The sequence below is a fragment of the Myxine glutinosa genome, chromosome 13, assembly GCF_964187855.1.
Source record: "Myxine glutinosa chromosome 13, kmMyxGlut1.1, whole genome shotgun sequence".
NCBI lineage: Eukaryota > Metazoa > Chordata > Myxini > Myxiniformes > Myxinidae > Myxine > Myxine glutinosa.
The window spans coordinates 23,893,061-23,905,891 of record NC_136273.1 but is presented as its reverse complement, the minus strand read 5'-3'; the positions used below and the strand labels follow the sequence as shown (position 1 = coordinate 23,905,891).

At 42.7% G+C, this 12,831-nt stretch overlaps 1 protein-coding gene across 1 annotated transcript in view; it reads left to right on the top strand.

Annotated features, from left to right (window-relative positions):
- The window catches only part of LOC137438726 (uncharacterized), a 230,457-nt gene that overhangs the window by 198,282 nt on the left and 19,344 nt on the right, over positions 1-12,831 (top strand). Inside the window, exons 44-51 of the mRNA XM_068134015.2 lie at positions 5,177-5,230; positions 6,649-6,702; positions 8,775-8,828; positions 9,016-9,123; positions 11,118-11,225; positions 11,346-11,453; positions 11,742-11,795; positions 11,936-11,998. Coding sequence (XP_067990116.2) covers positions 5,177-5,230; positions 6,649-6,702; positions 8,775-8,828; positions 9,016-9,123; positions 11,118-11,225; positions 11,346-11,453; positions 11,742-11,795; positions 11,936-11,998 — 603 coding nt within the window. The remainder of the gene's footprint in view (positions 1-5,176; positions 5,231-6,648; positions 6,703-8,774; positions 8,829-9,015; positions 9,124-11,117; positions 11,226-11,345; positions 11,454-11,741; positions 11,796-11,935; positions 11,999-12,831) is intronic.

The window sequence follows — 12,831 nt, the reverse complement described above, 5'->3', positions numbered from 1 at the left end:
GGTCCAAGGCTCTTCTTCAATTAGATAGATGAGGTTGTTGAAAAGGTTATACCAACAAGACATTCAGAATATTCTAAAACATGCCAACTTGTTTTCTTTACATTATACAAGTACAGTATATATTGTTATGGGTTTGCTGACCGTGTTCTCGGACCCGTTTCCCAATGATTGACCCTGAAGCCGACGAGCCGCAGATAACAACTCCGAGGCACAATGTGTTGCCAAGCAACCATGGAAGCCATCTGAAACTATCACCGTAATTTAGATAGGGTCCTTGCATGCAATTCCTGCGTTACCTTCCTGACAAATTAATCCTCCCAGATAGGGAACCGTGCTGTCAACGCCCCACTCCTATAAATCAAGAATGGCCAAGCGGAACCATAAGTGGGACGTCAGTTAGTCTCTGACCGTGAAAAAACTTTGGGGCAAAACTCCCATCCACTATTTACATACTCCGTCTAACCAAAAGAGAAAGAGACAATCGGGCAGGTTGGAAACAATTGGTCATGTTGACAAATAAGCATGTATATACGAACAATGCAGTGTCACAAAAGAAAGTGGTACCCTTAACACACAAGCCCTTGCCCTTGGAAAAACAAGTTATAAAGAGGGGAGGGGGTTCGAACCTGCTACACAATGAATGAATATGAATGAATGATCGTTTTAAGGCCATTTTCCCCGCCAGAGCAGGGGTTAGCCTTGCGGGCCCCATGACAATCATGGCTCCCTGTTTGAGGCAATGTTTTTTTATGGCCGGATGCCCTTCCTGGCACCAACCCTTAGTCGCCTCTTACGATGCGCAGGGATACGGTGTACGTATTCTAAACCGGGGTACACACCGGGATCATTCATCCCAGCAAGCTGGTACTCAAATTTGCCGACCTCGGAAGGATGACAGGCTGAGTCAACCCCCCTGGTGTTAATTCAGCGATCGACCGGGATTCGAACCCAGGATCCTAGGATCCCGAGCCAGCACCCGAACCGCTAAGCCAACACCAGAATACACAAACACAACACATTTCCCTATCCACTGATACGAGGGGAGAGGTAATCTAACTAAACAAAATACTATTGATATAGCTAAACTCCAGCGTTCCTTTGTGTTGGATGTAACTCCCCAGAGTCTTCCAAAACCGCAACAATATAATTAGTAAGAAAATATTTTTTCCAACACCCTATGTAACTACCAATAATTTTCATTTGACATACCCACATGCGATTATACACTAACCGCAGGGAGGAGATGTAATGAAGGAAAGATTTGAAACTCCAGCTTTCAAAAAAAATAAAAAGATCATTGATCTCAGGTTTATTGTGAACTAGCAAGGGTACCTGGCATTGCCCAGTGCTGTTCTAATCCTGTTGGCATTTGGAAGAAATCCAATTTTTTATGCCTCCACCCCCGAAGGTGGCTGGAGCCATTATGCTTTCTGATTGTCCGTCCATACGGGCTAAACCTCGTTTTTCTCAGCAACCACATGTCCGATTGAGACAAAACTTTCAGGATAGGAGCGACACCAATGTAGAATATTTATATGTTAATTGTGACATCATCGGTCACGTGGTATGACAGCCATCTTAGATTAAATACAGATAATTAAAAAATTATTTCTCGGAAACCACTGAATGGGAAATTTTGAAACTTGGCACATTGTCAAGTACTCCCAATGCAGAACAAAAGCATGATAATGATGACATCATCGGTAATGTGGGATACCAGCCATAAATGTTTTAATAGAATGCCTTATCCTAAAAATCTGAAATTCATGCACATGACCTATGACCATGATCATGATTCATATTTGTATTGGAATATTAAATTAATGACATCATATGTCACATGTGCGCTGAGTGGGTTCATCAAAAATGTAGTGGTCTGAGAGGGTCATTAACCAGTGTGGCAGCTACATTCAAATGTAAGGTGTGCACAGAGGGAGCTGCAGATGGAGGAAATGTTGAGTTGGATCTTGGAGACGGCGTGAAGCTGGAAGGTGTGAAAACATTTTGCTACCTCGGAGACATGCTGAATGGAGAAGGTGGATCAGACTCGGCAACGGTTGCTCGAGTGAGATGTGCATGGAAGAAGTTTCGGGAATTGAGTGGCGTGCTGATGATGAGGGGAGTGTCGTTGAAGCTGAAGGGAAAGGTGTATGCTGCATGTGCGAGAAGTGTTATGATTTATGGGAGCGAGACATGGGTAATGAACGTAGAGCAGCAACGAAGGTTGGAAAGGGTGGAAATGCGAATGGTTCGACGGATGTGCGGAGTATCGTTGAGAGAGAGGAAGACAAATGATGAATTGCGAAAGATGATGGGAATAGAGCCTGTGATTGATGCTGTGAAGAGGAACAGGTTGAGATGGTTTGGTCATGTGTTGAGGAAGGATGAAAGTGACTGGTTGAGAAGAGTGATGGAAATGAATGTAGAAGGAAGTAGAAGACGGGGAAGACCGAGAAAGACTTGGCTAAAGATGGTGGAAGAAGAAATGCGGGCAAGGGGGTTAACAAGGAGAGATGCAGAAAATAGGGCAAAATGGAGAAGATTGTCATGGGGACCGCAAGGCTAACCCCTGCTCTAGCAGGGAAAATGGCCTTTAAAATGCATGTTGTTGTTGTATATGTCACATGGTTTTGTAGCTATTTTGGATTGAACCCTAAAACCATTAAAAAAACATCTTCTCCGAAACCACCGAAGCAATCGACTCAAAACTCAACGTGTGTCATTGACTAGGCATGGCGGTTAAAAGTTGATCACAAAAAAGTTATTGGTCACATGGTGTGGCAGCCATATTGGATGAAATGACAATATTAAATAATTATATCTCTGAAACCACTTACCCGATTGATGCGAGTTTTTACAAATGTTATCCAACACCATTGCTGCATATAGTTTGAAAATGATGACATCGTAGCACGTGGTTTGGCTGCCATCTTGGATAGAAAAACGAACCTTATCCCCCAAACTTGTTTATTTTTAGGACAGTCAATGCAGGCATCTACCCATTGTCATAGGCAGGGACTAAGCAGAGGCATATTGGTGACGCAGTCGCATTGCTCTAGTTTTTTTCTATTTTTGTGTGGTGCCTAAAACACTTCCCTGCACCACTGTGGAAGGTTGACTTTGATTTGTGTCTTTTAAAACATGTATCTTATGCTTCATTTCCACCTGCCAACAGGTGGAACCTTATATGTATTGTTTTGCCTGCATGATAAAACTTCGGGGAAAAGCTTATTGCCATTTCCGAGAAAATATGTACCACCTGCGTTTCGGGGAAACTGACCTTCAAATGTGTGTGCGGAGCGCTTTGTGTGCATGGCACACCTTTTTTTGGTTATCTCCTCGCTTTGTATCTTATATATGAGATTTTAACCACGCAGACCTCAGAAATGGTTTTGCGAGTGATTTGAGGCTTACCCTTTCTCGGCATATGTGTATCTAAATAAACGGCTTGTATTTCAGTATCACAATCATCACCCTGGTGTTGGGCTAGCGGCTAGGGTGCCGGCTTAGGATCCAAGGATCCTGGGTTCGAATCCCGGTCGATTGCTGAATTAACGCCAGGGGGGTTGACTCAGCCTGTCATCCTTCCGAGGTCGGCTAATTGAGTACCAGTTCACTGGTAATTCCCTGTTTGTCGTTAAAGGCGGCAAAAAGGGTTGGCGTCAGGAAGGGCATCCGGCCGTAAAACATTGCTTCAAAAAGGGGACCGAAAAACAACAACAACCACGGTTCCCGAAAAAGGCCAAACCCCGCTTTGCGGGGAAAAATGGCCTCTAAAGGTGGTTATATATTATTTTTATATTTCAGTACAGTCTCCAGTGTATACGCAGACATTGGACTTCGAGACCACTAAGGAATGGGGTGTGGTGGTCATTCAATATTACCTTTTACATAGCTACAAAGACATAATCACTAAAGAGCAATAAAAAAAATCCAACTTTTTTTTCCAAAAAGGCTTTTGCCTATTTATTAATTTTTGTCTGCCTAAGGCACTCACCAATGAACCTCAGAAAGGTTGACAAAGATCCATTTGGCCATCTTTGAGTAAAAAATTGTCACAGAGACAGACAGACATCTCTTATAGTATAGATTAAGGCATGCAAATTAAATGCAAGATAAAGACATCAGGAGGCATTAGTATAGTTTCACATCATTTGGAAAGACATTAGTAGATAAAGTGCCCTCCACATCTTTTTCGGCTTTCCGGAGGGTGTACTCGGTCCACCATCAATCCCCTTCTGCTGAAACTCCCAAAATCCAGAACCACTGCTCACCTCCACTCATTCGTTCCTCTTTGTTTCCCGCCTGTGGAACCAACTTCCAAATTCTCTTCAATCTCATCCCTCCCTCCATGTTCACCACCATCTCACATCATCTCCCTTCCAAAACCATTATGTTTTTTACCCCCGTCAATACTCCTCACCTCCCCACACCCCAAGCCCACCTCCGTCCAAATTTCCCGTTTTTCCCTCCTGAGGGTTTCCTTCTGTATCCATCTTGTCCACCCCATATGTTCTCCCTACCCCTCATTCCTCACCACACCCATTGCTTCTCCAAGTCTCGCTCTATTTTGTCCTTCAACATGGGCTGTTGGTGATTTCCTTCTCTCTCTCTCTGCTGTTCCTTTTGTTCTGTTGTGTCATGATCCATTCAGTGTTTTAGCTCTTCCACGAGCCTTAACTCTGTGTGCGAAAAAAAACATCATTTCGCATTTCAACCAAGATTCCCCACATCATGAGCCAGCTGTATCAGATGGGAACACGAAACGATCTGGCAAACCAATGCTAAATGGGTCTTTTGGTGCGTCCATTGTGCGCGCTTCAGTATTACCTGCCGTCCAAAAGTCGACCATACACCAAAGCATGTAAAACAGCCGGTCAGTGTGAATCCCGGGTGATTCAGCTCAAAGTCACAGGGCTTTACCCAAGAGATCCATGTATGTCGCAATATCCAGAGGGATTATTTCACACAATGGATGCAGACACAAGTTCAACTGAGATATCCGATTTTGCACCATCAAAACCGAATGGAATTTGGTGAATTTTCAAATGTGATATTAAACACCAGAAATGTAATATGGCCTTCGTGGCAAGAAATGTAAGTTGCTCGATTATAAATTGCTCGGTTTTCCATCACAATATTTTTATTAATGTAACCTTTTACTGGTCTGTTTCAGGGTGATGTGGGAGTGGAGGGAGGAAAGGGATCCATTGGGGCACAAGGACCTCCAGTAAGTGAACAGCCTTGGAGACATAAATGGAGGTACAGAATGGTGAAAGGTTGATGGTTGTAGTTCAAGCTCCTTATAAACGAAATGAGGAGCATTAGTGAAAGCAAAACATTTATGAAAAGTCATCAAACATACAGTATCTAAATAGAGTTGAATATGTTACCTGGTCCTTCAAATGCAATTGTATTTTAAAGAGTCCAACTCCCAATGAGTGATAAAAATCAACATTCCATGCAAAACAATGATAATAATAACCTGGAGTGAGGAAAGGTCATGTGACTTTATCCTTCACATCCTTTTGAAGCCCTCCTCATTTGCTTTGTGGAGAGGCTTTGGTACAACGATCAGGTTTGACATGCCAGTGCAGAGAAATACCTCCTGCCCCAGAAATGTTGCTCAATACTGTGAACTGGGTCGGGCTAGTATGGTAGGACAACCTGGATCTGTAAATACATATGTAAGGGTAGCTGGGTCGAGAAGGAATCCAGATTAGACAGATCAAAGTTGTTCTCCTCCCCTTCCCTTTATAAGGGTTGAGGTCCGATTGCCTCAGGCTCCTGCCCTGCCTTGACCACAATACTCCACTCGCCTCTGTCCTCAGCCAACTCTCTCCACTCTCCAACCACCCCCACCTTACTGAAATCCCTCTTCACACAATCCTCCCATCTCAACCACAGTCTACCTCTTTTCCTCCTACCGTGCTCCCTCAACCTATCGCTCTCTTTGCCATTCTTTCCTCCCCTAAGCCAGCATCTCCCCATAATGCTCATCTGCACACCAATCTCCTCTCTCAGTTCATCCATCCTCCTTCTATCCACCCTCTTCACTCTCTCAATCCTCCTGACCCAGTTGTTCTCGCAAACCTGCAGCCTCTGTTGTCGTCTCTCTGTCAGTGCCACCGTCTCCGTGGGATTTTTAACATCCGCCAACCAGTGCTGGCAGACGGGACGCCCAGTTTAGCGTACATCCGAGGGACGGCATGCACATTGATGAATCACCCTGCCCGCTTAACATCAGGATGACAGTTTATGGCTGGGTCGGGATTCAAACCCAGGCTAGACAGCTTAGAGTCGAGTGTGCATACCTCTAGGTCTAGGCTATCCTGCCAGCCCCTTATATCCCTTGTATATGTGATATAAAGATAGTTCATGTTTGTTGATGGTAAAGATTTCTGTTCCTTTATTTATTTACTTCTTTACAAAGTTTTGCACTGCTTCGACATTGAAATTATACTTGTGTTTTCCATCGTTCATTTGTAAGAGATTTTTTCAATTCACAAAAATATCTGTTAAAATTGCATACATCTTACATTTTGCTTTTTCCTAAATGTTTATCCATTTGCAATGGGAGATTAAAAAATACAACTTTGTATTATGGCATCATATTTGGATTGGAACTGACTGCTCATCTCCCGACAGGGAGACATGGGATTATCTGGTCAAAAAGGCCTGAAAGGAGTTAAAGGACGCCAGGCAAGTACCTTTTGATATCCTCGCCATTCGACCACACACATGGGCCTGGGAATTATCTGGTGCTCCGCAGGTGTCAAAGTTTAGTGCATATACAAACATCTGTGTATATTTATGTTACACGGTTTTCATATCTATTTGCCTCTTGTTATTATTCTTGATAAAAAAGATTTGTCCAGGGAAAACCGCATTTCTGACCTCTCAGTAGATTTGACACTTGGACATTGGTAGGGGACAGGCCGAATGACACTTTGTTGGTGGGACGGCTCAATTGAATTTCAGGCAGGAATGATCGAATGATCCAAGGAAATGCCATCCCGCAAATGTATCATGTGATAAAGAAAATGTGGTTCCAAGGTGGAAAATATCAATTTGAATGACCGGATGTTAACTGCTCGTCCCGATGCTGACAAGTTGGACATTTCACACACCACTGTAGAAAACAATCTGAGTAAACGCTTGGAATGAAGAATGTGTAAACATGCAAGAGGATTAGGCCATCTTTCTGAACATATCTTGAGCTGTTGACACTATGGCATCACACCTTGATTTCTAAGTCGTCTTCCTTTGGTGTAATCAGGGCTCTCTGCTCAAGTGGTTGTCTGATTTCCTCGATGAGTATAAACAGAGGGTCGCGCTTGATGGTGTCTTTTCTCATGATATTTCCCTTTAGCCTGGGGTTCCACAAGCCAGCATCTTAAGACCTACATTATTTTTGTTGTATATCAATGATCTATGTGATTATCTTGAAAACAAACTTTATCATTTCACCAATGTCTCCACCCTGAGTAGAACCAATGCTTCACTTGTGAAAGGCTGGCCACTGCTGAATCCCTTTCGTCAGACCTGGACCTGGTCAGATACTTGGAACATGATGTTCAGCATCGATAAGTCACGTGCTCTCATGCTGTCTCTCCACAAGGATCTGCAATCACACAATCCAATCCACTTTTCTGGAGAGTCACTGGATGTGGTTCAGTATCCCTGTGGAACTGCTTGACCTCACTATCTGCCATAACCTTTCATGGAAAGATCACCAAACTCACATCAAAAGCCAAACCCCGTCTGGGTATTCTCCTTAGAACTAAGGCATTCCTGAGCCTCATCAAGCTCATCACAGTGTACAAATGTACAGAGCTCCATTGAGTATGGCTCCCCACATAAAGAAAGAGGATTGTTAACTTGCCAATGCTGAAAATGTAATGTGCCAAGTGGTTTTGGTTATATTGAAAATGGCTGTAGGATGTGTTTCAAACAGGAAGAGCACTGCCAGAACATCCGTGGACTTGTCTTTGAGGGTGTTACGATTGCTGTGGGAGAGTATTTTGAGAAGCAATAAAAATAACTTCAACTGTGGGGGCTCAAAAGATGTCAAAAGAACTTTGGAGGAAGATTGTTGAGCTAAAATAAATTATATGGAAAAATAATATCAATCCCTACCTTCAATCTGCCCATTTTCCTGTTCAAACGCAAAACGAAGTTGACAGCCCTCATGTTAAATTAACTTTTATAACATTTACTTAACTTGTTTTCAAAATACTGTATATATATATATAAATAAACAATTTTGTCTTTTTTATTCTATTTTCTATGCATAAAATGTCTTATAAATATGTGTTTAAAGGTTTTTCTCAGAATTCCGTTAGTAGGAAAAAATCTATGTGGATTGAAGTCGTTTTGGGGACTGTTTCTCACCCAATGGCACAACATATTAAGGAATTATTTTATTGGGATGAAACGATACTCAAATAACTTTTGAGCAGCATTATGAAATCCTGAACGCCCAGGCCCAATTCGGGTCGGCTTTGCTGTTCTTCATCTGTCCGCCCCCCACAGCAGAGGGGATTTTCACCATTGCTTGATATTTTATGTAAACTGCTTCTACAGCCATGTTACAGCTTTCATGTTGTGTAAAATGTGCTGAAATTAGTAAATATCTAATTGGATATAAATCCATACCTCTAAGCAGCAGGATTGGTACGGTTTGCATTTTGCATTAACTTACCTTCTGCATTTTTCCACACATGCTACTCCCTTACCCTCCATACTTATATAAACACCCGATGGCACCACAGGGCTACAAGGGAAAACGAGGATTCGTTGGGGCGCCAGGAAAACCCGGATTGCCGGTAAACTCTTTCTAGCAGACATATTTTTAATGAAACTGAAAACTTTTGATTTATACTGTAAACTTGGCATTTTGTCTTTTTATATTTGAACCTACCGATTTTAATATACAATGCACTTTTAAATAAAGAATGCGGTCTCTCCCGGTTGTCTTCACTGTTGTTGACCCTTGACTTAACATTGCTGTAGGGAATGGTGGGCCTTCCGGGACCAAAAGGTGATGTGGGCCTGGAGGGAAATGCAGGTGCACCAGGAACCGATGGACTGCCTGGAAAAGATGGTTCAGATGGATATCCCGTACGTATTGACCATTTGTATATTGTGTGTGTGTGTGTGTGTGTGTGTGTTCAGTATACTGGACACTTCCCATTCCATTTGAAATTACAGTACCTGCTGCACTGTCCATCAGCCAGATAGCCAGCCCTCTAATGTAGACATTGAGTTTAACCAGAACGAAGGAGATTGTACATGATATGGTGTGGGCAAACTGCCCCTTCTATGTACAAATTACATTATGAGCCTTAGAAACCACAGAAAAAGAGATGCTTAGTGAGAGAGTTTTGACCAAAATCACATCTTTTGTCCAGTATTGTATACATTATACAGTATCAAGAATTTTTTATTTCTATGATAACAAAACGTACTTTGAGAGGAAGAAATATCATTTGCATGGAATTTTCAACATTGTCTTCCCACTCACTCTCATGCTTACTTCATGCTTGCCTTGCTCAAGCTTACCTGGGAAGAGAGCAGCGCCTGATGTTGAGCTGTGACTTTCCCCCTCATTGAATGAACCATCCTATTTTTCCACCCAAGCTTGGGAATCTTTGTTTCCTGCTGTCCATCCTTTATTTTCACTTCTGCAAGATTTATTTTCTTTCACTTTTCTACTATCTCAAATTTCCTCTTTGGCAAATTCCTGTTTATACTGTGCTGCACAGAAACATTCAAGCTATGTAAATGTTTTGTTATTTCTGTATTTAATCTAACTAAAATAAGACTGACTGTGGATCTGTATGTCTGCTGCTTATGGAATCCAAAACGGCCTGGCTGGCCTTCACAAAATTTTGCATTTGTGCTTGGGGTACCCAAGCTCAGGTCAAGGGCAATACATAAATTCCCCCTGCCACCTCTTACCCCGTGAGTGTTGGGAGATGACTTGCGATTCTCACCTGCCCAAATGGAATAGTGCAAGTGATTCAACCAATTCTGAAATCCTCTGACTCTCGGAGGGAGCAGGTATTGAGTGCTTTCTCCAAAAACAATGTCGTGTTGTACAAATATACTCTTCAACTGCGTACAATCCAAACTACGGCACGTATTGTCTGACATGTTTGGTTCATCGGTTTAGGTTTTGAAGATGATCTCCTTCATATGGTCTCCCTCAGAAGCAATGCAGGAACGTCAACAATATGCTCATTGTCCTCAATAAAGTCAAGAAAACGCCGACAGACTCTGACTCTCACATCTGTGTCACCTGATTCTGGAAGTGCTGGGACAAATTGAAGCTTGTACAACTCAAGGTCCCTTATGAGTATTTTTCTTAAAGATTACCTGTTCATGCGAAGTGTAGATGTGAGTAGGTCTACAGAAATAATCCGAATGCTATCGGGGTTCCTCATCGCTACTACACACATATTCTCATTTTCCTCTGGTGTTACTTGGCCTACCCCGTGGTCGAGGGTCGTGTATACCACACCTTCACTTTGAGATGTATTCACATAGTGGTGAATCGTTTATTCAGCCAGAGCTTCCTTCGTACACAATTGACATTTGAATGCTGTCTGATCCTGAACAGTTGAACTAGTTGCAAATAACAGCTCCACCACAGCAGGCCTTTCTATGGTATTCCAATGATCCATGTCATGCCAACAATCTTAAACCCAAATCTGAAAACATAAAGAACTGACAAACATTTGTTCTATGCATTAACATTTAAATTGATTACAACAATATTTACATAGTTTCAATTTACAAATTCCTGCTCTAACCTACAAGGGGGCACTGCATCAGAGGCACCGTCGCATCCCTGCAAGAACCGATGCTAACCCGCAGCTACGTGCTGCATATGAACGATGATGACCCTGTATAAGGATTATTTTACATATGCTTGTCCTCTCGTCATTGTTTTCTTATTTTGCAGAAACAATGGTTCTACAAGTTGTTTATTTGCCACCTCTAGTTTTTATTTATCTGGCTTTTTAATTAACTTGTGTATTTTCCTCTTCCTTTACCCTGCACTCTAATCTTAGCCTTGCCTTTTAATCGCAAATGTTTCTCTTTTTTAACAGGGCGGAGATGGAAATGATGGCCTGGAAGGTCTTATTGGAAAACCAGGTCAAAGAGGTCCTCATGGGGAAACAGGCTTACCAGGCTCACAGGGACCGATAGGCAGAGCGGTAGGTGCACACGAAAACAATGAAACAGATCATAATTCAGTCTGGATTGCCTTGAATCCAGAACTCATTACAGTACACCGACAGAAAAGCTATCCCATCAAAGTAAAATGTTGTTCCCAGGGAGAGCCGGGACCTTCTGGCCCTCCTGGACCTCCAGGATACCGTGGCTGGGGAGGCAGTAGTGGCTTGCCAGGTGTGCATGGGGCCAATGGAAGCAAAGGCCTTCTGGTGAGTGGTAGTTTGGCTGCACTTTTGTTAGCAACGCAACCTCACACTTGCTGATCTTATCAATCAATATTCCATCACTTACCTTCCACCTTTACAATGTGAACATCAACTCAAGGATGAGCAGGGAGCGCTTTAAGATCAACTTTTGGAGCTGGAAATACAGATCGAGGGAATTTTGCACACGGAGGAGAGCATAATTAGGCATGCTTTTCAAGAAAATTGCAGTTGCCTCGGGATTGATGACAACTGAGTTATGCTTCCATCACCTTTGCCTCCCCCTTCCATTAGGGGGATGCTGGACAACCGGGAATGCTTGGTATGGCAGGGCCTCTCGGGCCAAAGGTAAGACAGTGGAGTCTTCTGAGAAAACTAAGTACAGATTACAAACATGTTACCTAGTAAATTTACCTTAACATTACAGTAATGGGCACCAATCTTGATCATAGTTAAAGGGGTTGTTGTGTTCATTTATTTTCCCATAGGGCTTTCCTGGAGCCCAAGGTCTGGTTGGACCTCCTGGTCACAAAGGTCCTGCTGGAATGATGGTGAGTTGGTGATCTTTCAGTGGATATAATGTCTTTGATAGATGTAAATTTTGAGGAGGCTATGTAGAATATGAGGCCCAGTGAGTGGCTCGGAAAACCTAACAGACCTTTGGTCATTGCTCGACAGAAGGGAGAAGGGTAAACGAGCAAACAAGTCAGCAGCACCACTTGGGAGTAAAAGGGTTCCAGACACAGGTCCGGTTCATCTTAATGAGGCGGAAAGAAGTACAAGTCCAAACTCAAATGGGTGGTTTGACAAATTTGATAGTAAGGGGACAAAGAATGGCATTGGCAGAAAGCTATTAATTATGAAATCAGATCATTAGGGGTTTATAGGTGGGAATGTTCAACCCCGTGTACATGGAGAGTAACACATAGCAGAGAGAGTATATAGGAAGTGACTGGAAGCCAATTGGTCGGTATCAGAGACCACTGATAAGTGAATGAGGAGTTCCAGAGACTGTATGTCTGCAGGTGGCTGTTCAAAGGAGGTGAAGTACTTCTCATGGAGTCTTTCGTGAGGGATACATTGATAATGAGAGAGGTACCTGGTTTGAGCATCATGTTCAATGTGGTTGACTTTACTCCAGCTCAGTTGTCAAGGAGGTAACAGCAGAATGTTTGAAGGGATTGTGTTTTTGACAGAGTGTGACAGATCATTTTCCAGAGAGAAATGTTTTGGGCAGGTTGGGTGTGTGCGACAAGGACAAATCGACTCGATTTTGGTGAAGATCCGAATCTGGATCTGGATACAAGAATTATTTAATTTTAAGTGACTTCAGCATTGGGTGAGAGGGCCAAAAACTATATATAGCAGGATATCTCAAAAAGTT